General features: G+C 47.6%; 1 protein-coding gene across 1 annotated transcript; it reads left to right on the forward strand.

Moving 5' to 3' along the window:
- Positions 1–8731: 8731 nt before the first annotated feature.
- Positions 8732–16910, forward strand: LOC148592858 (syncytin-2-like). Its single transcript, XM_088533423.1, has 3 exons — positions 8732–8774; positions 8919–9053; positions 15982–16910. Exons 1-3 carry the CDS (start codon positions 8732–8734, stop codon positions 16908–16910), a joined length of 1107 nt encoding a protein of 368 aa, XP_088389549.1.
- The last annotated feature ends 4690 nt before the right edge of the window (positions 16911–21600 follow it).

The following is a 21600-nucleotide window of genomic DNA, read 5'->3' on the forward strand; positions in this document are numbered from 1 at the left end:
TTATGGAGCACCTGGCAAATTGATTATGTAGGACCATTAAGACCCTCTCGTGGTCAAAAATATATTCTGGTAGGCGTGGAAGTAGTATCCAGACTAATCATGGCTAGGGCAGTAAGCGCAGCCACTGGTGAGAATACTGTGAAAACTCTGCAGGACTGGTTTAGTAGCCTCCCAGCACCAGAGTGCATACAAAGTGATAATGGGAGTCACTTCACTGCTACTGTGGTGCAAGATTGGGCAAAACAGGAAGGAATAAAATGGGTGTTTCCACACTCCCTATTATCCCCAAGCTAATGGTATAGTGGAAAGAGTCAATGGCATGATTAAGAAACATGCAAAAGTGTCACAGCCTAACTGGGATCTGTGGCTATCCCAAGCAGTCTACACAGTAAATAACAGATGGGGAACTTATGGAAGCCCCAAAATACAAGCTTTCTGTCCCACAGGACCTCCTGCTCCCACCTTATCAGAGCCCTCAAAGTCACAAAATCATACACCTATTCAAATGCAGGTGGGACAGCCCGTGATGGCAAAATTGCCCTCTATTGGTGGTGTTCCTTTAATTTTGTCTAAACCTTGAGGACTATGTGCCTGGGAAGCCACTGATGCTAGTGGGAAGATACACCGCATAAGCAGTCGCTGGATCATTCCAGACTTCTGATCAAATATAATTGCTTGTTTATGCTTGCAAAATCAATAACAACCCAACATGTGCCGGTCAAGGCAGAGACCAATCATTCTTCCTTTTGTTTTCCAGGATATCAAAAACCCGGAATGCTGGACAATTGTACCTGGAGCCAAGGACTCTCCTATACTGATCTTGAGTATCCATTGGGGTTGTTAGTTTCCTGCATAGTGTTGTTTTGATATTTGTAAATCAGATATTCGTAATAGGGTTATAGAGCTGTAGTTAGGATTAGCAAATATGATATTTACAACTCGCATTGGGAAGATATGTTTTGGCTTGATATGTTTAGTGCCCTGGAATCAAGGAGATACTCAAAGTGACAAGGCACAAACCTTATCCGTCCCTGACTCTGCCACACGTTTTGAAGGATAACTTCAACAATTTGCACTTATTATGAAAACAATAATACTGCAACTCTTCCCTGTAACTGGATCTTATGGGGAGCAACAGATTTGCAACCTTGGGGACGAGCACAATATAGTCAAACTATAAATGCATCCTGGTGTATACAGTGGAAGAGAGGACAAGATTGCCCCCCTCAACATAATCATAATTTAAATTGCTCTTGATTTGGAGAATTCCATGACTTAACGGGTTTTACACCATTTGGCCCAGGATTCTCTTTTGGTTCAGTATCAAACAAGTCAGCGTTGTGGTATTGCCAAAATGTGATAAATTGCTCCAATTGGGAACAACACGATTGGGTCAGACACTATTGGCCAGTTTACATTTCCCTAAAAATAGGTTGTCTGTGCCATAATCACAGCATAAAATATAAATCAGTTGTAATGACTGCCGTATAGCTTCTGGTGACACTCCGGCTGGTTTGATCTGGGCCTGCAGTGATCGCAATATGTATACCTCCTTATGGGCTGGATTACCTGAACTCCAGTGTACCTTGGGCCTTCCAACATTGTGCCCCATGTGGAGGAGGACTCCTCTCCGATGCCACTGGATGGCTCAAGCAAAACGGCAAAAATAGAACTGTCAGGACATGTAGAGGGGTGGCAGGACCCAGGAGCAGCCACCTGCATAGCCTGGGGAATGGAAGGATTTTTTGGATTTGGTCGTGCTACTGTGCAAATGCGATTATGGTTAAGTAAGCTAGCCTATCAAGTAGAAAAATTAGCTAATGCCACCGATACTAGTATACAGTTGCTCAATCATCAATTACAAACCACATCAAAAATGACTCTTCAGAACCGGATGGCACTGGACTTGATGCTGTTACACCAAAATGGACTTTATGGCTACCTATACCTCTCCAGTACCGACTACTGCATTTATATCCCTAATGTTACACAGGACCTGGATATCCAATTAGAGAAGATACGACAGGTGGTGAAAGACACCCATGAACTCCAGGAATCAATGAACACTAGCTGGCTGGCGAAGGTGTTTAGTTGGTTTGGCTTTGGTGTCACTGGTTGGATCCAAAGTTTAACAATACATGGTGATGTTCACTGTGATGATAATTATCCTAAGTAAAGCCATATCTTGTGTAAAATCTACTATAATGAAAGCTATTAACGTAAAGATGATTCAGTTCACCACTTATACCCCTTTACAGGTGGATGACCCAATTGACGTCCCAAGTACTAAGACTCTAATTTGAGACTAAATTTCAATATACAATGGTAACTGGAGTCACAGGGTGGATACAAAGTTTGTTATAATCATTACTATTGTAACTGCACCAATTTCTGTATATATTCTTGTAGAACTAAACTTCCTGCCTTTTCTGTAACTCCCCCATCTGATGTATCAATGTGCAATCACTCGCTTAACTGCATCATGTTTAGGCCATGTAATATTAACACCTAAACGACTTCATATGAAGCTTGAGTGACTATAGTCACGGGGTGGATAATGTGGAAGAATTGTTTGTGGAAGAATTGCTTGAAAGCAGGAACTGAGAGGAAAACTAGGGCCTAACAGAAGTTTTGGCATTACAAAAGCTTGCTTGGGGTGATACACAGTTGCCACTTCCAGGATGGTTGGTACGCACGGACTATGCTCCTCCACAGTTCCCTAGGCAACACCATCTGCCCTCCTCACAGCTGCAAAGGGGAGTGACGGATGATGGAGCGGAGTGAAGACACCACAGCCAAACTCTGTTGCACTCTCTGTGCTGGGCTGCTGATAAGCTGCACACTGGGTGTCTAATGGGAGATATATGATAACATGTCCAGTGCTGAGCCAGTAAACGTGGCAAATCACTCCTTTCAGATGAACTTTGCTTGAACTTTGCTCATTATAATGTCAAAACCACACCTCCATCCCAAAAGTTACTTGCCTCTGAGGTACGACCACTCCTCACTGAGCATGCGCTCTAGATTTTCGGTTGACTGTACCTTTAAATGTGTAGAGGGATGGCTAGAGAGCCGCGTACATGGCTGCCCAGCAGGCCTGCTCAATTCCAGCCTTCAGGTTTCAGTGAAAGAACAAAGGGAGTGCTAACTAGGAGATAAGAAAGTAGACCAAGGTCAGAGGGAATAAAAGAGCTGTTGAACTAAAAGGATGAGCTAAACAAGTAAGGGGGGCTGTAAGGGTCTGAGTTAGATCATTGTCTACCAATTAGGAGCCTGTGTAATTACATCACTAATTGTTAAGAATCATATAAATGTACTGCATGAAAAGCTAATAAACGAAGTCAGTTCCAGCTTCTATGAAGTTGATGTCTGGCATTCCTGACCCGCTCCAAGCTGCAACAAGTGGCGCCCGAACAGGGACCAGATTCCGAACAGGGACTGGTACAGGGACCTGGCACAACGGTGCGGGATTCCGGAGGACGACGTACGGGTGCAGCCGAGTGATCCGACCAAGAAGGGGACCGGAGCGGGTAAGCCGGCCGTGATTGCGCACACGGGAAGACGGCGTGGGGTAACGGTTAGAAGCAGAATTCCCAGTGCACGTGTACATGGAGCGAGAAGCTGCTGAACAACTGCTGCTGGACTTATTAGCAAAAAGGGAAGCAGCAGTGAGCACGAAGAAGCTGTATGAGTTGATTAAGTGGGCAAGGGAGAAAGGACATTTAAAGGAGCCACAATTTGTTTTTAGTATAACAGAGTGGCGTGAGATAGGGAACTCATTATGGGAAGCCACTCTGGAGGGCAACAAAGCTGCCAAAGAACTGGGTCAAACTTGGCGCGAGGTGGCGAATCAGCTCAAGTGTATGCAGGCTGAAAAGAAAATGGTAGCAGCCGCGACGCAGATGCTGCAAGGGGAGGAATCAACTCCTGAGGGATCGGCAGTGCAGAAGGGCCCCCTTGGACGAGGCGCCACTGCAGTCCCAAAGAGCACCGCCAAGGAGTTGATCGATAGCGTTCTCAGAGGTGGGTCGTCGCAACTTCAGCGTCCCTTGGAGTCATCACCTCCACCACCGGAACCTGCGCCAGCCGAATCGACCGCGACTCCCGAATCGCCACAGCAGCCATCGGCGCCATCACTCCCGGCAGGGGCAGCTGGAAATAGACCACAGGAGCAACCACCAGAGCGAAGCCGGGACCGACCCTCTGATAAGCTGTTCCGAGAAGCCTCTAGAGCGCTGGTTCAAGCCCAGGCAGATGGGCGAGCCACAGATGGGGGGTGGTCGGGGGCTTCCGGGGGGCTTTCGGGTCCGCGGGTTTCCTCTTCGCGTTGGTCTGGGGTTATCAGGGATGCAATTCTGGAGGGTCAATGGGAGCCGGCTATGAGGGTAGCGTGCCCGGTAACCTTTGAGCCGGATGGTCAAGGGGGGGCAGCGGGTAAATGGGATCCGTTTGACTGGAAAATTCTGAGTCAATTGAGGGATACGGTCGTGCGTTGGGGGATCAAAGGCGAGCCCTCCAGACAAATGCTATCCTACATTTTTAACAGCGATATGCTTCTTCCTAGTGACTGTCAACAAATCGCAAAATTAATCTTGACACCAGGTCAGTTACTGTTATGGGAAAGACAGTGGGCAGCTCACGCGGCACGGGAATGCGCTGTGCCGCGGGGGCAGGATGATCCGTTGTTTAATTTACGGCCCGAAACGGTCATCGGACAGGGAAACTTCGCGGATGTGGGGGTGCAGATGCAGTATCCTCCTATTCTTTTGAGGCTCGTGACACAGACCGCCTTATCAGCGTTTATGTCCTTACCAGAGGAAAAGAAGGGGCCGTCTTTTGTAAATGTTAAACAGGGTGTAAACGAGCCTTTTGGTGAGTTTGTGGATCGTCTGCTTAAGGCCTTAGAGGAAATGGACGCGTTAGATGAAAGAACTAGGAGGCTTATGGCACAGTCCTTAGCAGTCGAGAATGCTAATAAGCGAACTAGGGATGTGCTGGTGACATTGCCTCAGGGAGTGTCCCTTGAGGAAATGCTTGAAGAGATTGTTCGTCGGGGTGTGGGAAACCCAGGAGCATTCTTAGGGGCTCGGGTAGAGCAGGCACTGCTTGACTCAGCCGCTCAGCAGGCGCAGGCGACTCGAGTGTTAGCGGCGGCACTGCAACCCCTTGTGGGAAAGGGACAGAAGAAACGGCCGAGTGATGATGGCCCTAAGTGCTTTTGGTGTGGTCGTCGGGGACATATTCGGAAGAATTGTGATGAAGGGCGTGTTTGGTGCCCCCGATGTCAGAGAGACACTCATTCCCAAAAGGCGTGCCGATCAGCCCCTGGTACTGTTTGTTCGGGAAACGGGAATGTGAGCGCGAACCCTGCCCGCGCGAGGAGAACAATGGTGCAGGGGGGGAGCTCTGGCTGCCTGCCACAAGGGGAAGCCTGGGCATTGACCTGGCAGCCGCAGTAAGCATCTGTCTACAAGATGCCTCCCCCGTGCGAATCCCATCCCAGTTTAAGGGCTTACCTTGGTCAGGGAAAAGAAGTGGGGGGTTGATATTGGGACGATCTTCGGCGGGAATGTCTGGTATTTTTGTAATACCTGGGATTATTGATTCGGATTCGGAAAGGGTAATCGAAATGGTGGTATACACATTGACCCCACCGGTAACTATTGCTAAAGGTAGTAAATTGGCTCAATTAGTTCCTTTGCAGAATTTGTTAGGGGCTATTAATCCCCAACCAGCTTCATTGCCGCCACAGAAGCAAAAAGGCTTTGGATCTACAGGAGGACAAGCCCTCTTAACTCTAAACATGAAACATCGGCCGTTAGTAAAGGTGCAAGTGAGTTTCCGGGGCCAAAACGTGTGCTGTCAAGGGTTAATGGACACTGGTGCAGATTGCACCATCATCTCAAGCGAGTGTTGGCCACGGCATTGGCCAAAAAGGATAGCAGCAGCATGCATTGGAGGTGTAGGCGGGGTTCAACAAACAGAGGAAAGTGTTTACCCTGTACAGCTTACAATAGACCATCAAGTGGTCAGCACTCACGTGTCTATCCTGCCGTTGCCTGCTCCTATTCAGATGTTGATTGGCAGGGAGTGCATGGCCCAGCTAGGAGTGGTTCTCTCAACTGCGTCAGGACAGGGTTTTCCTTAGCGGCTACTGTCGAGCAGCCCATTGCTATCACCTGGATAACAGAAGACCCTATCTGGGTGGAGCAGTGGCCGCTAACGAAGGAGAGGCTGCAAATAGCGGAAGAGTTAGTAGAGGAACAGTTAAAGGCGGGTCATTTGGTGCCCTCCACTAGCCCATGGAATACACCGATCTTTGTTATCCCGAAGAAGTCAGGGAAGTGGAGGTTACTTCATGATCTTCGTGCAGTTAATCAACAGATGCAGGCAATGGGGGCTCTACAGCCCGGCCTGCCTTCTCCTTCTATGATCCCGGAAAATTGGTACTTGTTGATAATTGACTTAAAAGATTGTTTCTATACCATCCCGCTGCAAGCCCAGGACTCCGTCCGTTTTGCATTTACGCTACCCTCCATAAATAGGGCAGCACCTGCTAGGCGCTATCAGTGGGTAGTGTTACCCCAGGGAATGAAGAACAGTCCGATAATGTGCCAACTGTTTGTGGCTGCGGCCCTTCAGCCATTGCGTACACAGTGGCCACACACATTGATCTATCATTATATGGATGATATCCTTTTTGCGCGAGCAGAACCTATTACGGTAAAGGAGGAGGAAGTAATTTCGAAGGCCCTTCGGGAGCGAGGGTTGCAAATCGCACCTGAAAAGGTACAACGTACTCAGCCTTGGAAGTACTTGGGCTGGCTTATATCAGAGGCTACCATTAGGCCACAGAAGGCAGAATTGAAGGTGAGCCTGCGCACGTTGTCTGATGTGCAAACCCTTATGGGGGATTTGCAATGGGTACGGTCTGTCCTAGGTATCACCAATGATGAGATTGCACCGTTAGTGCCCTTACTAAAAGGTACCGACCCAGCGACGCCAATCAACCTGACAGAGCAGCAACAACAGTGCCTTCAGAATCTCTCCCAGGTCTTGTCTCAGCGGTTAGCCCGCCGCCGGAGGTTGGACCTCGGTATAACCTTACTACTGTTAAAGGGGCCGACTAGTTACGCTGCTGTAATTAGTCAGCTCACAAAAGAAAAAGGGAGAGAGACGCAGGTATCGGTGCTAGAATGGGTATTCCCTGCAGTGCGCCCAAAAACAGCCCTTGCGACACCCTTTGAGATTCTGGGATCTCTAATTCGGAAAGGTAGGGATCGGGTTGTAGCGATCGCAGGTGAAGAGCCAAACATGATAGGTCTACCGATACAAAAGGAAGATTTAGAGTGGGCAATTAGGCACTCGACAGCTCTGCAGCTGGCGTTGTTGGATTTTTCAGGGGACATAATATCGCGCCCAGTGTCGGGGAAAATCGGTCATTTGTTAAACAATTATGATTGGGTCGAACGCCCTAGGCGATCCAAGCGACCATTGGCAAATGCGGTGACAGCTTTCACAGATGCAGGTAAAAAGTCGCGCTTGGCCGCAATTACCTGGCGGAATGGAGATCGGTGGGAGTCTCAGACTTTATCCGCGGAGAAGAAGGATTCCCTTCAAACCTTGGAATTGAAAGCAGTAGTTTGGGCCTTCACCAAGTGGGTGTCAGTACCCTTGAATGTGGTCACTGACTCCTTATACGTAGCAGGAGTGGTAGACCGAATAGAAGATGCCTTGATTAAGGCCATGGAAGATCAGCGATTGGGAAAGTTGTTTTTTCAACTAAGGAAGGCGATTATGATGAGGTCCGAGTCCTACTGCGTGATACATATCCGTAGCCATACATGGGAATTAGGCCTAGGGGAAGGGAACGCCCGAGCAGATAAGTTGGTGAGTGTAGCCCCTCGGATGGGACCATTCAGTCGGTTCGAGGCAGCAAGAGTGGGTCATGGAATGTTGCATGCTAATGCTAAGGGTTTGGCAAGACAGTTCGGGATATCCTTGGAAGATGCACGGGGAATTGTGCAGGCGTGCCCACAGTGTAGTCACCATGGTCCAGGATTGGGTATCGGGGTTAATCCGAGAGGATTGAGGGCCTTAGAGCTGTGGCAAATGGATGTCACGCATGTGTCGAGCTTTGGAAGACTGAAATACATCCATGTTTGTGTCGATACCTTTTCTAAAGTCATATGGGCAACGGCACAGCCTGGGGAAAAGGCCATACATGTAAAAAAACACTTGTTAGCATGCTTTGCAGTCTTGGGGGTACCTGAAAAGATTAAGACTGACAATGGCCCCGCGTATGTTAGTCAGACACTCCATCATTTCTGTGATACCTGGGGGGTGGAGCACAGTACGGGTATCCCACACTCCCCTACGGGACAAGCAGTAGTAGAACGAGCCCATCGAACCTTGAAAGAGTATCTGGGAAAGTTTGAGGACATTTCTGACCCAAAAGAGTGCCTTTCAGTTGTTCTCTTTGTGCTAAATCATCTGTGCATTTTTGGTGCAGAGGAATTGCCACCTATTGTCAAGCACACGCAGTGTGTTCCTCCCGTGGAGACCAGAATGTGGGTACAGTTCCGAAACCCGAAAACTGGAATCTGGGAAGGTCCTGCTGAAGTGCTGTTCCTCGGCAGGGGTTACATGTGTGTTTCTACCATTTCAGGTCCCCTGTGGGTGCCCAGCAGGTGGACGAAGGTAGCAGAGGGGCCAACGCCACCCACGCAAGATGAAGACATTTCTGGTGCTGATTCTCGTGGGCCTTAATGTCTGTGAGTGGGAGGCTTCGGTACTCCACCCACGGCTGTTCGACCCTCGGCAAAATATCTGGGTAACATTGGCCAGAGAGCTAAATACTACACAATTTTGTGCTAGCTTAGCGACACCCAGCACACCCTTTGTGACCTGTTTGGTAGGGGTCCCACTTAACGATAGCGAAGCGGTGGTTTTTGCGGCTCACTATGATGATAGTTGTAAGAACGCAAGTAGCAGCTGGTGTGACTATAAGAACATGTCTGTCGTGATGTCGCAGTTCGACCAGTGGGTTAACGGTCAGCTGGATATGGATAACCCCCCACAGGAGTTTGAGCTACTAGATTCTCTTAATGCTACTGCTTGCATTTTTTTAAACACTAGCGCCACGGCAGTACCACTGCCTTATCCACTCCGCTTATCCAATAACACCACCCCTGTAAACCCGATTGGAAACAGGTTAAGTTGGGAAAACTGGTGCGCCGGGTCAGTCCCTGAGGTTAAAGGTAATGCTCTGCCTCGTAAACTTCCTCCCGGATATTTCCTTATATGTGGAAATCGAGCCTGGGCTGGCATTCCAGCCCAGCCCATGGGAGGACCTTGCACAATCGGTCGCCTTAGTATGATATGGCCCCACGGGCCTCCTGGGAGCCGGAAAATAGCAGTTAGGCGACGAAGAAGTACAAAGGTTGCTATAAGCAGTGATTGCATTGATGATGTTGATTTATGGAATGATTGGGAGGTGATAGTGGCGTCTTTCTTCGGTCCTGGGGTGTCAGCCGCCCGAGCCCACAGGAATATTGAACATCTTGCATGCTGGGCAGTCAAGCAGGCAAACGCAACCAGTATGGTGCTTAGCGAATTGTCAGATGATTTAACCCAGGTACAACACGCTGTATTACAAAACCGTGCCGCTATTGATTTCCTGCTTCTTGCTCACGGACATGGGTGTCAGGACTTTGACGGCATGTGCTGTATGGACTTGAAGGATCATTCAGCGGCGATACATCAACAGCTCCACGACCTGACCAAGCATACAGAGAAAGTAACAAAGGATGTGGGATTCTTCGGTCTAGATGGACTAACGGACTGGTTAGGAATTGGGGGATGGATAAAATCGTTGATGAAATCGTTGTTAATGTTGTTACTATGGGGACTGTTGTTTGTAATTGGCTTAATGATTGCTTGTACCTGTTTGCGCGCTTTAATGTCACGGTTATTAACTGCTTTTTCACGCAATCCGAATCTGACGCCTCAAGGCTGGCTTGCTTCCCGGGGTCACCTAATCTAAAGAAAAGGGGGGATTTGATTTCTCTTTTAAAGTGGGGGTTGAAGAATTGTAATGCTTTAGACGAGGATAGCAACCGCTAGTAGGGCTAGTATTTCTATTTGCTATGTTCCTCTTTATCATGTGTTTCATCCTATGTATATTGATGCTGACATGAGGTATGGTTGAAGGCTGGAAACTTGTACGATCCATAGAATCATAAAACTGTTGTACAAAACAGAACCTAAGACCTTGAGAAAGAAGATGTTTGCCTGCCCGGGTTGAGAGATAAGGAGCGCGGAGGCGGCTGCCCAGCCAGGCTCAGAGCCGACCTCCTCCAAAAGCAGCTGAAGGCGGCTGCTCAACCGGGCTTGTAGCCAACTTAACTGCAAACATCCTCTAAATTAGTTTGAAGGTCAAACACCCGAGAGGGAGGGAGATGAGAAAGGCAAGACCCTCAGACTGACGGTTGCGACCACTTACTGGTATGCGCACCTGCACGACCAGGAGGGAAGGTTATGTGACTGAAGGTGGAGTTTGTCCACCCACCCCGGTCTGCCTGCTGGCACGTACTGGCCCTACGTGACAGGATGCACCGGGCTTAAACAGATAAAGCAGAGCGTAAAAGGGGGGGGCGGTGAGACTCCTAACACTGAGACCCACGTTGTCTCTGCGGGGACGCCTGCCGAGTTGGGAGTCTGTCAGCAACCCTCTAATCTGCTAACTCAAGAGAATACTCAGTCTCAGTATCCTGCCGACGAGTGTTACCTCAAGAATAATTATCTATGCTTGGTTTCTGAAATCGGATGGGTGACAGAGAAAATGGGAGAGGCCTTAGCTGGAAGCAATCTCACATACATCAGATGTAGCAGGCAAAGAGCTGGTACCCTAGCGGTGGGAAGTGTGAGCCTGCAGAACATCATGAGAGGAAGAAGTGTCCTGTACTACTGTAGAGGGATGCTGTGCTGAGAATCTGCACTGTGCTGAGAATCTGCACTGTGCTAGGAATCTGCACCACCTGCGCCTTGCTGATAATGTACTGGGGAGTGTTAGTGAGTTGTCCTTGGCCGGCTGGGAATGGGGAGCTATGTGGGAAAGAGTAGTTAGCCGTTTCGGGTAAACAACTTTGCAGAGCTGGGAAAGAGCCTATGCGGCCGGGACATAGCAACCCCTCCTTAGCAACCAATCATGAGCGCAAGCCTTGCAATATGCATGAACCTAATTAAGTTGTGTATAAGAGTGCACACTGAATGTTCAATAAACGAGTCTTGTCGATGACCAACTGGTGTCGCAGTCTCCCTTTCTCCAACAAATGGTGACCCCGACATGATATAGCAAAGGACTGAATCCTCCCGGACTGAAAAGAAAAAAGGAGGACGCACCACGGTGGAGAAAGTAGGAGTTGGGTCCTCTGCAGCCAGGACGGTGCAAATCCGCCGAGCAAACGCTGGAAAGACGGCACCCCCGAAGATCATATAGATGGTTTCGGGCCATACGCGCCACCGGAGCCTGGAGAGCTGCAACAGCGCTGACGTCAGGAATGGATAGGCAAGTGGCGTATGAATTATTTACCCGTACCTTACAGCAATGTAATGTTCAGGGAATTGACTTAAAGAAAGAATTACCAGGATTATTAGCCTGGGGGTATGCGAAGAGTTGCTTTATTGTCCCACATACAGTGCATGAATTATCGGAGTGGCGAAAACTGGGTGATAAGCTATGGGATGCAATGTTAGATGATGATAAGACAGCTAAAAAGCTAGGAAAGCTGTGGAGGGTGGTACAGAATACTCTGCTACAACGGGTGGCAGAGAAAAAGGCCGCAGATCAGGCGATTGAAGCTCATAAGAAAAATTTGCAGTACCCGGAGGGGGGCTATCAGCCACGAGCTCCTTCCGTGACTAGAGTAATGCTACCTACGGCACCACCGCCACCTGAAACTAGTGCTGCCCCTCCAGAAGAGCCGCAGCAAAAGGAGCAATCGGGGGACCCCCAGTCTTCAGCCTCAATAACGGACCCTTGGGAGGGCAGTGACGGGGATTTGATCAAAGAAAGAGTAAGGGAGAGAAAGGACGCGTGGCAAAATGTCGCAGCAGGCGCTGCTTTTAGTGCCGTCAGAACGAAAGGCCCCATCATTTACGATGGTGAAGCAGGGATTGCGGGAGTCCTATGGAAATTTGGTGAATAGGCTCGTGCAATCCCTGGAGCAAGCTACTGATGAACAGGCCCTCTGCAAGCTTTTGATCTGGTGCAGAGAGAATGGGTTCAAAGCCGAGCCCCACCTAGTATTCAAATCCGATGTGAAAGCCAAAAGGAAAGTGGCCGCCAGAGCCACGTCCGCCCTTGCGAGCACTTCAGGACCGGGACCACCACGCCACTGAAAACCGCTGGTGTTTGGAGATCCATCGCCAACCCCCCCCGCCCGTGCCTGCCTCTGTGCTGGCACCTGCGGCGCCTACACTGTCTGTGCCCCCGCTTCCGCTTGTTAGATCGCCTTGAAAAAAAGGAGAAAGGGGGGCTGGGGAAGAGAAGGCGAATGAGATCAAGGAAACTTATGTTGCTGAGGGCTTGACAACAGCCAGGAGGGAGGTGCAGAGGAATTTGATCTGTCTTGTAAAGTGGGGGTTGAAGAATTGTAATGCTTTAAGTGAGGACAGAAACCGTTATTAGGGCTATTATTTCTATTTGCTATGTTCATCTCTATTATGTGTTGTATCCTTTGTATATTGATGCTGACACGAGGTATGGTTGAAAGGTGGAAATTTGTATGATCTGTAGAGTCATAAAATTATTGTACAAAACAGAATCCAAGACCTTGAGAAAGAAGATGTTTGCCTGCCCAGGCTGAGTGATAAGGAGCATAGAGGCGTCTGCTCAGCCAGGCTCACAGCCGACCTCCTCCAAAAGCAGTTGAAGGCGGATGCTTGACCGGGCTTGTAGCCAACTTAACTGCAAACATCCTCTAAATTAGTTTGAAGGTCAAACACCCGAGAGGGAGGGAGATGAGAAAGGCAGGACCCTCAGACTGACGACTGGGACAATTTACTGACATGCGCACCTGCGCACCCAGGAGGGAAGGTTATGTGACTGAAGGCGGAGTTTGTCCGCCCCCTGGTCTGCCTGCTGGCACGTACTGGCCCTACGTGGCAGGATGCACCGGGCATAAACAGACAGTGCAGAGAGAAAGGAGGGGTGAGACTCCTAACACTGAGACCCACGTTGTCTCTGCGGGGACGCCCGCTGAGTTGGGAGCCTGTCAGCAACCCTCTCATCTGCCAACTCAAGAGAATGTTCAGGCTCAGTGTCCTGCCAACAAGTATTACCTCACGAGTAATTAGTCATACTTTGCTTCTTTAACGTGCTTTCACCTGAATAGCCGTAGCCACTTTGTTCTGTGTGATTATTGTCGAATCCCAAACCCATTCGCAACCTAATTGGCAGCGAGGATGGGATCAGGCAATTGAGACAGTGGAACTCACTAGTGGAGTGCACAGCTACGTGAGGTCGTGCCACTGGATGGAAATTGTGTTTGTGCTGTTTGTATCTGTGGTTTTTAGATCTTTATTGTGTAACATATATATCAGCAGAGAGGGCTGAATAAGCACAACAAGTAAGTCCAGAATTTGAAAACGGTAAAAAGTCAGGAATAACTCAGACTATGGTGTTCCCCCCCCACCTCCCCTGCCCACCCACCCCACCGGTGGAGGACTGTGAGCTGTACTCTGACTTGTATCCTTGGACAGAGAGGAAACCAAATTGAAGCTATGCAAACATAAATAGAAATGGAAACAGAGAACCTTTCAAAATGATTCGGACATCTTAATAATCGATTTAAAAGATTGTTTTTTCACCATACTATTGCATCCTGAGGACCATGACATAGTGGAACATATTTCGATTCAGTATCAAACAAGCCAGTGTTGTGGTATTGCTAAAATGTGATAAATTGCTCCAATTGGGAACAACACAATTGGGTCAGACACTATTGGCCAGTTTACATTTCCCTAAAAATAGGCTGTGCCATAATCGCAGCATAAAATATAAATCAGTAAGTGAAGACTTTGTGCCTCGTAATGATTGCCGTACTTCCCAAGATCTGTCTTAGATGGAAGGATTTTTTTTTTGGATTTGGTCTTACAAATGCGATTATGGTTAAGTAAGCTAGCCTATCAAGTAGAAAAATTAGCTAATGCCACCGATACTAGTATACAGTTGCTCAATCATCAATTACAAGCCACATCAAAAATGACTCTTCAGAACCGGATGGCACTGGACTTGATGCTGTTATGCTAAAATGGACTTTGTGGCTACCTAAACCTCTCCAGTACCGACTGCAGCATTTATATCCCTAATGTTACACAGGACCTGGATATCCAATCAGAGAAGATGCGACAGGTGGCAAAAGACACCCATGAACTCTGAGAATCAATGAACACTAGCTGGCTGGCGAAGGTGTTTAGTTGGTTTGGATTTGGTATCACTGGTTGGATTCAGTTTGATAGAATATGTGGTGATGTTCATTGTGATGATAATTATCCTAAGTATAACAATATCCTGTATAAAATCTACTATAATGAAAGCTATTAACGTAAAGATGATTCAGTTCACCGCTTATACCCCTTTACAGGTGGATGACCCAATCGATGTCCCAAGTACTAAGACTCTAATTTGAGACTAAATTTCAATATACAATGGTAACTGGAGTCACGGGGTGGATACAAAGTTTGTTATACTCAATTACTTACTATTGTAACTGCAATATTTTCTGTATATATATTCTTGTAGAACTAGACTCCCTTCATTTTCTGTAACTTCCTCCGTCTAATGTACCAATGTGCAATCACTCGCCTACCTGCATCATGTTTAGGGCATGTAATATTAACACCTAAACAATTCCATGTGAAGCTTGAGTGACTATGGTCACAGGGTGGATAATGTGGAAGAAGTGTTTGTGGAAGAATTGTTTGAAAGCAGAAAATGGACGGGACCTTTGGACTTGATAACCTGGGGAAAAGGGTATGCTTGTGTTGTTACAGATACTGGAACCAGATGGGTGCCAGCAAAATGGGTGAGACCTTGGCTGGAAGCAAACTTGCATACATCAGACGTAGCAGACAAGCAGCTGGTACCCTAACTGTGGAAGGCGTGAGGCTGCGGAAGAACAACTTGGGAGGAAGAAGTGTTACTGTCATTATTAGCTGTATATTGTGGCTTTTAGGAGGTAATGTTGCTTTTAACGCTATTATAGGAGCTGATGCTACTTTTAACGCTAATGGATATGTTATGCTGCTTAGGCGTATTGTTAATTATACCCAAATTAAGAGTTGTTGGCTTTGTGGGACAGCAGATCAATTTGATGCACTGGTGTTAGGTATTCCTCAAAGCAACTGGACAGATCTGAATCCATATAGCCTACTCAATACATCATATCAGTGCACACAGGAGAATGTCGCAATGGAAGGAATGCTCTGAATTCCCAATACACTTCATGGACGTCTCCAACCCAATCTCGGTGTTTGCCCTCATCATGTAGTGGCAAAAGAAAAAAGGGGGAGAAGACTACCTTGCGCGCTGGAATGTAGAAATGTTTCGTACTGTACTGATTCTAGTGTTGTGCACATGCTGGGGTAGGGCCATATGGGTACCTGCTCAACCAAAACAAAATATATGGGTCACCCTTGCAAATCAGACTGGGCAGGAGGCCATATGCTTGGCCCTAGCTTCACCCGGAAGCCCTTTCTCCACATGCTTAGTGGGAGTGCCTTTAGATGCTTGGCCCTGCCCTAAGAAAGTTCACAGTTGTCAAAGCAACAATTCACGTAATTACGTGGATAGTTGGGATACGATCGTACCGCATTTTCCACGTGCTCCCTTAGAACCCCAAGAGTTAGAATTATTGGGGTCAATCAAGGCTGATGCATGCCTACGGTTCAATTGGACAAGTGTGTACCGGGGAACAGGTTGGAACCAATCATTACCTGTGTCAGTCAATGCCACATGGGGTAACAATACCGTTTGGTGTAACAAAACCTCGGAGAACGTATCCAAGTCATCCAACACACCGATTGCCTTACCACCAGGAGTATTTTTAATATGCGGGGACAGGGCGTGGGCAGGAATTCCTTCCAAAATAGAGGGAGGCCCGTGCACGCTTGGGCGGCTAACGCTGCTCACGCCGAACACATCAATGATACTAGAACAGCACCGTAAGAGCCATAGGATAAAAAGAATGACACACGCGTTTCAAGGTGACTGTGATGATAACGCCGATTTTTGGTCCCGCGAAAGAACATTTGTAGCATCCTTTCTCGCCCCGAGGGTAGCGGCAGCAAAAGCGCTGGCGACATTAAGAAAATTAGGATGTTGGCTGGCAAAACAAACAAATGCCACGTCACTAGCTCTTTCAGGGCTGTTAACAGATGTTGATTCGGTTCGTCATGCTACCTTGCAGAATCGAGCTGCTATTGATTTCCTGTTGCTAGCACATGGTCATGGGTGTGAAGAACTGGAAGGGATGTGCTGTATGAACCTTTCTGATCATTCAAATTCCATACATAAGCAGTTGGAGACATTGCGCGACTTAACTACACACTTGCAAACAGATACAGGATTCGGCCTTGATAATTGGTTAAAAGGTCTTGGCTTGGGCCCATGGCTAACCTCAGCTGTGCAACATTTAATTACCATAGGGATCGTGCTTATTATGATTATACTCCTTGCACCATGTATCTTTAAATGCTTGCAAAATATGCTTACGCGAATAGTCAACCAAGAATGGAATGCGAGTTTGATAGCCCAAAAAGAAAACGGGGGAAGTGTGGAGAGTATTGTGCAAACCTGGCTAATGGAGAAAGGACATAGCCAGATGGAGTTAGTGCACAGGGCCTGAGCGAGGCAGAGGTAAAGTAGAGGACAGTGTGTCCTTGAGATAGGGAAGCTACTGCAGCTACACAAAATAAGAACCAGCTAGATTGCGGTTTTAGAATGGATCTTCTCAGTTCAACCGTGCAAGAGTGTGACCCCTCGGTTGGAAGCGGTGGCTCACATGGTCTGCCGTGAGAGAACTCAGGTGCTGGCAGTCTCGGGGGGTCACAGGTACAACATGCAGTGCTTACTTTGAAGGAATGTGCTGTATGGACCTGCAAGACCACTCTAAGGCAATCCACCAGCAAATCCAACAGCTGATGGAACACACCCAGGAGATACAGAAAGACGTGGGCTTCTTTGGGCTGGATGGGTTAATTGATTTATTGGATATTGGTGGGTGACTGAAATCCTCGCTTAAGACAGGACTGATGCTTTTGATTGTTATGCTTTTTGTCCTATGCTTATTCAGCTGTGCCTTCGCGTGCTTAAGGCGAATGCTATCCTTGCATACTCATAAAGCCTGGTTGTTGCAAAAGAAAAAAGGAGGACTTATAGAGGAATGGCTTGGAGATCGAGGACACCTTACAGCTCCAGGCGGTTGGTAAAACCTTGGCGTTGAAATGATCAAGAGTCCTTGAACTGCCCGTCAGCAGATCAATAGACAACGGAAGCTGCTCAGCAGGACATCGGACTCTCGACTGGAAAGACCTTGCAGGCCAACACGGACTTGGGAATGGGTGCATGTATTAGTAAATCACGGCTAATATTACTAGTTGTTTTATTGTTTATGCCTTGTAGTTTTTGGCTGTGCTTTTGCATGTATTAGACATAAGGTATTCTGGTTTTGCATGTATTAGACATAAAGTATTCTCACTTACCAGCAAGGCTTGATTAGTGCAAAAGAAAAAAGGGGGAATTGTAGAGGGATGCTGTGCTGAGAATCTGCACTGTGCTGAGAATCTGCACTGTGCTAGGAATCTGCACCACCTGCGCCTTGCTGATAATGTACTGGGGAGTGTTAGTGAGTTGTCCTTGGCCGGCTGGGAATGGGGAGCTATGTGGGAAAGAGTAGTTAGCCGTTTCGGGTAAACAACTTTGCAGAGCTGGGAAAGAGCCTATGCGGCCAGGACATAGCAACCCCTCCTTAGCAACCAATCATGAGCGCAAGCCTTGCAATATGCATGAACCTAATTAAGTTGTGTATAAGAGTGCACACTGAATGTTCAATAAACGAGTCTTGTCGATGACCAACTGGTGTCGCAGTCTCCCTTTCTCCAACATACTACTAAGCAGGCCTTGCTGGTACAAAAGAAAAAGGGGGAATTGTAGAGGGATGGCTAGAGAGCCGCGTACATGGCTGCCCAGCAGGCCTGCTCAATTCCAGCCTTCAGGTTTCAGTGAAAGAACAAAGGGAGTGCTAACTAGGAGATAAGAAAGTAGACCAAGGTCAGAGGGAATAAAAGAGCTGTTGAACTAAAAGGATGAGCTAAACAAGTAAGGGGGGCTGTAAGGGTCTGAGTTAGATCATTGTCTACCAATTAGGAGCCTGTGTAATTACATCACTAATTGTTAAGAATCATATAAATGTACTGCATGAAAAGCTAATAAACGAAGTCAGTTCCAGCTTCTATGAAGTTGATGTCTGGCATTCCTGACCCGCTCCAAGCTGCAACATAAATGAAAGCGAGAAACTTTTTCACCAATCAATAACAATATTAAGTATGACTCTAGTCACTCAAGCTCCACCTGAATGTAAAGAAAAGTATAAAAGGTGAACTCAGGATGAAAAGGAGGAGGGAAGAATCCATCATAACTCTTGGGTCAGTTGACAGGCTGATCCCCCTTTCCTTCCCTCGGACTGGTGCGCCACCTGAGGAGACTCGAGACTGAGAGCCCTCTCCCATCTTCTGGAATGAGTGATGATTGCACATTTGTCCATCAGAGCTAGCTAAAAACCCCATGCTGTAGTGGAGAATTTCCTGTACTGACATCTGAAACCTGCTTTGTAAATGTTGTATTTGAACAAATCATACTGTTTGTGAACTCGACTACTTGTTTGGGGGGAGGCGATCGGACCTATGGTCCATGGGCTGTTCGTGAATCCGATACTGCCAGAGTCGAGCTTATAGTTGATCAAACTATTTGGGAACTCGATTTGCTCCTAGGAAGGCGATCAGACCTACGGTCCACAGACTGTTTGTGAATCCAATACTGATTTGATATCTCCTTCCCCCCACCACCACCACTACCACTACGGCTTTCAAATGGCAACATTTCACAACAGCAAGAAGTATAATCTACCTTGATGAATTAAAAAAATCATAAAGATGACCAGGATTCCAGGATGCTAAAGCCTCAAGATGGTACTTGCATGTGCAGCCGCATTTCATGTGCTCGGAGGACTATTGTTACTGAGGATATTGCTCTTGTCCCTGTGAAATACAACCTTTAACAGACAATCTTGTAGGAATGAGCTGCCTTTTCCTCATTTCTGTATCTTTAGTGAAGGATACAAAGAAGGAACATGTGACAGCAAAGGAAACGTAAAGCAGAACATCTGTATCAAAGGATCATTCTACCAACTCTCTCAGAAAAAAGGAGTCAGCAGCAGTGTCAAGTAGTGGGGAGAAAAAAAATGCATCTGAGGATATCCACTTAATTAGACAAGTTCCTGAAAGGGTTCCTGAGCACTTTTAAGATGGTTAATATTGTTAAATGTGTATTTTATTAGGATGAAATAGTAAGGTTAAATAATTTTCTGTTAATGTCAAGATCAGGCTGAGTGTCATTAAAATGAAGTGAAGACTAGGCTCATTGGATGCCAGGCCCAGGGGATAACTGAGGTAGATCTCAAGAGGTCTCTGGCCCAATCTGCTGCTCACCGGAGGGTCAGTCCCAAGGTCTGGCCAGGCTGCTCAGGGCTTTGTCCTGTTGGCGCTGGAAGCTCCCCAAGGAGACAGGGAGCTGCCCATCCTCTCTTCCTTCCTTAGAATCATAAGCCCCTCAACACCATGCCTGCTAAACCATGTTCATAAGCGCCTCATCTACATATTTCTTGAACACTGCCAGGGATGGCGACTCCACCACTTTCTTGAGGAGCCTGTTCCAATGCTTCAACATTCCTTCTGTGTAGAAATTTTTGCTAATATCTAAACTGAATCTCCCCAGCACAACTTGAGGCCATTTCCTCTTGTCAGTTAACATCCTCAGATCCTTTTCTGCCACTGCTCCAAGCCTGTAGCGTGACCAAAGTGCAATAGCCGGTACCTGGCCTTGTTGAACCTCATTCATTTGATCTCAGCCCAATGATCCAGCCTGTCCAGATCCCTCTGTAGAGCCTTCCTACCCTCAAGCAGATCAACTTTTCCTCCCAGCTTGGTTTCATCTGCAAATTTACTGAGGGTGCGCTCAATCCCCTCATCCAGATTTTTGATAAAGATTTTAAAGAGGACTGGCCCCAACACTGACCCCCTGGGGCAACACTGCTCTTATTTATAGAAACATTTTTGTTGTCTTTTACAATGGTGGCCAGATTGAGTTCCATCTGAGCTTTCGCCTTCCTAATTTCCTCTCTACATACCCTAGCGACGTCCTTGTACTCTTCCAGAGTTGCTGTATTGGAGATGGAAATTTCTATGATCTGTAGAGTCATAAAAATCTCCTGTGGGAAGCAGAGGCCAGACCTTGAGAAAGAAGATGTTTGCCTGCCTAGGCTGAGTGATAAGGAGCACAGATGCAGCTGCTCAGCCCGGTTCACAGGCAGCCCCCCCTGGAAACCTGTTCAAGGTGTCCGCTTTATCTACAACAGCAGTTGTTACCCGGGATGCAAAATAAGTTGTTGGAGGGATGCCCAGGAGCGTGGCGCCCCTATCTAATCCCAGTTCTGATGTCAGAACAAGGAAACCCTGTTGTGAACGTAATTGAAAACTTGCAACAGATAGGGGACCTTCCAGGGTTGGTGTTAGAGGTGGACGGAAAAGGCGGCAGTGAGAAAAGAGGTCTGAGTGGGAACACAGGGCCGGAATCCGGGGAGCGAGCTCGGCTCTTCTGTCTGCTTTTACAGAAGGACGTTGATAGACAGGAAATTGATGGGAAACCAGCAGAAGTATTACACCAGCTAGCACGCCGATATAATGTCTGTGCGGTCCAGGCGGCTGAGCTCAGGAATAATGTCCAAGGCTGATAGATCACAGGTGTTGTACCCGCGGGAGGATGTAGAGAGGACGGTGTTACGATCCAGGCCAAAGGAAGAACTGGAACCAGTTTTTCCCCCTCAGGAGGGTCTCAGACGCCCAAAACAAGAATAGGGGCATGGCCATACTCCAGTGTCCGAAGGGTTCCAATGTAACATCACTCGCTGAGACGATCGACTGTTCATTACGTGTGCCATTTATTGTTCGGAACAAAATAGACAAACGGTTCGTGCCTTGGTGGACACGGGAGGGGAGGCCACAGTAGTGCACGGGAACCCAGAAAAGTGCAAGGGGGGAGTAATCCCTGTTTGGGGTTTGAGTGACCAGCCCATCAAGGGAAAACTTGTGACTGACTGCCATCAAGCCATACACCGGACTCTTGAAGCTGCTGGGGTGCTGCGACCAGGGAAGGTCCAGGTGATCCAATCAATCAGGATGCTCAACAATAGAGGGTTAACCAAAGAGTGGGCGCCCCTTACCCTGATGAGAGGGATACCCCGTGTGAATTGTGCGGTAGCC

This window comes from Tinamus guttatus, unplaced genomic scaffold (genome assembly GCF_059628265.1).
Source record: "Tinamus guttatus ecotype Peru unplaced genomic scaffold, ASM5962826v1 Tinamus_guttatus_pri_ptg000498l, whole genome shotgun sequence".
Taxonomy (NCBI): domain Eukaryota; kingdom Metazoa; phylum Chordata; class Aves; order Tinamiformes; family Tinamidae; genus Tinamus; species Tinamus guttatus.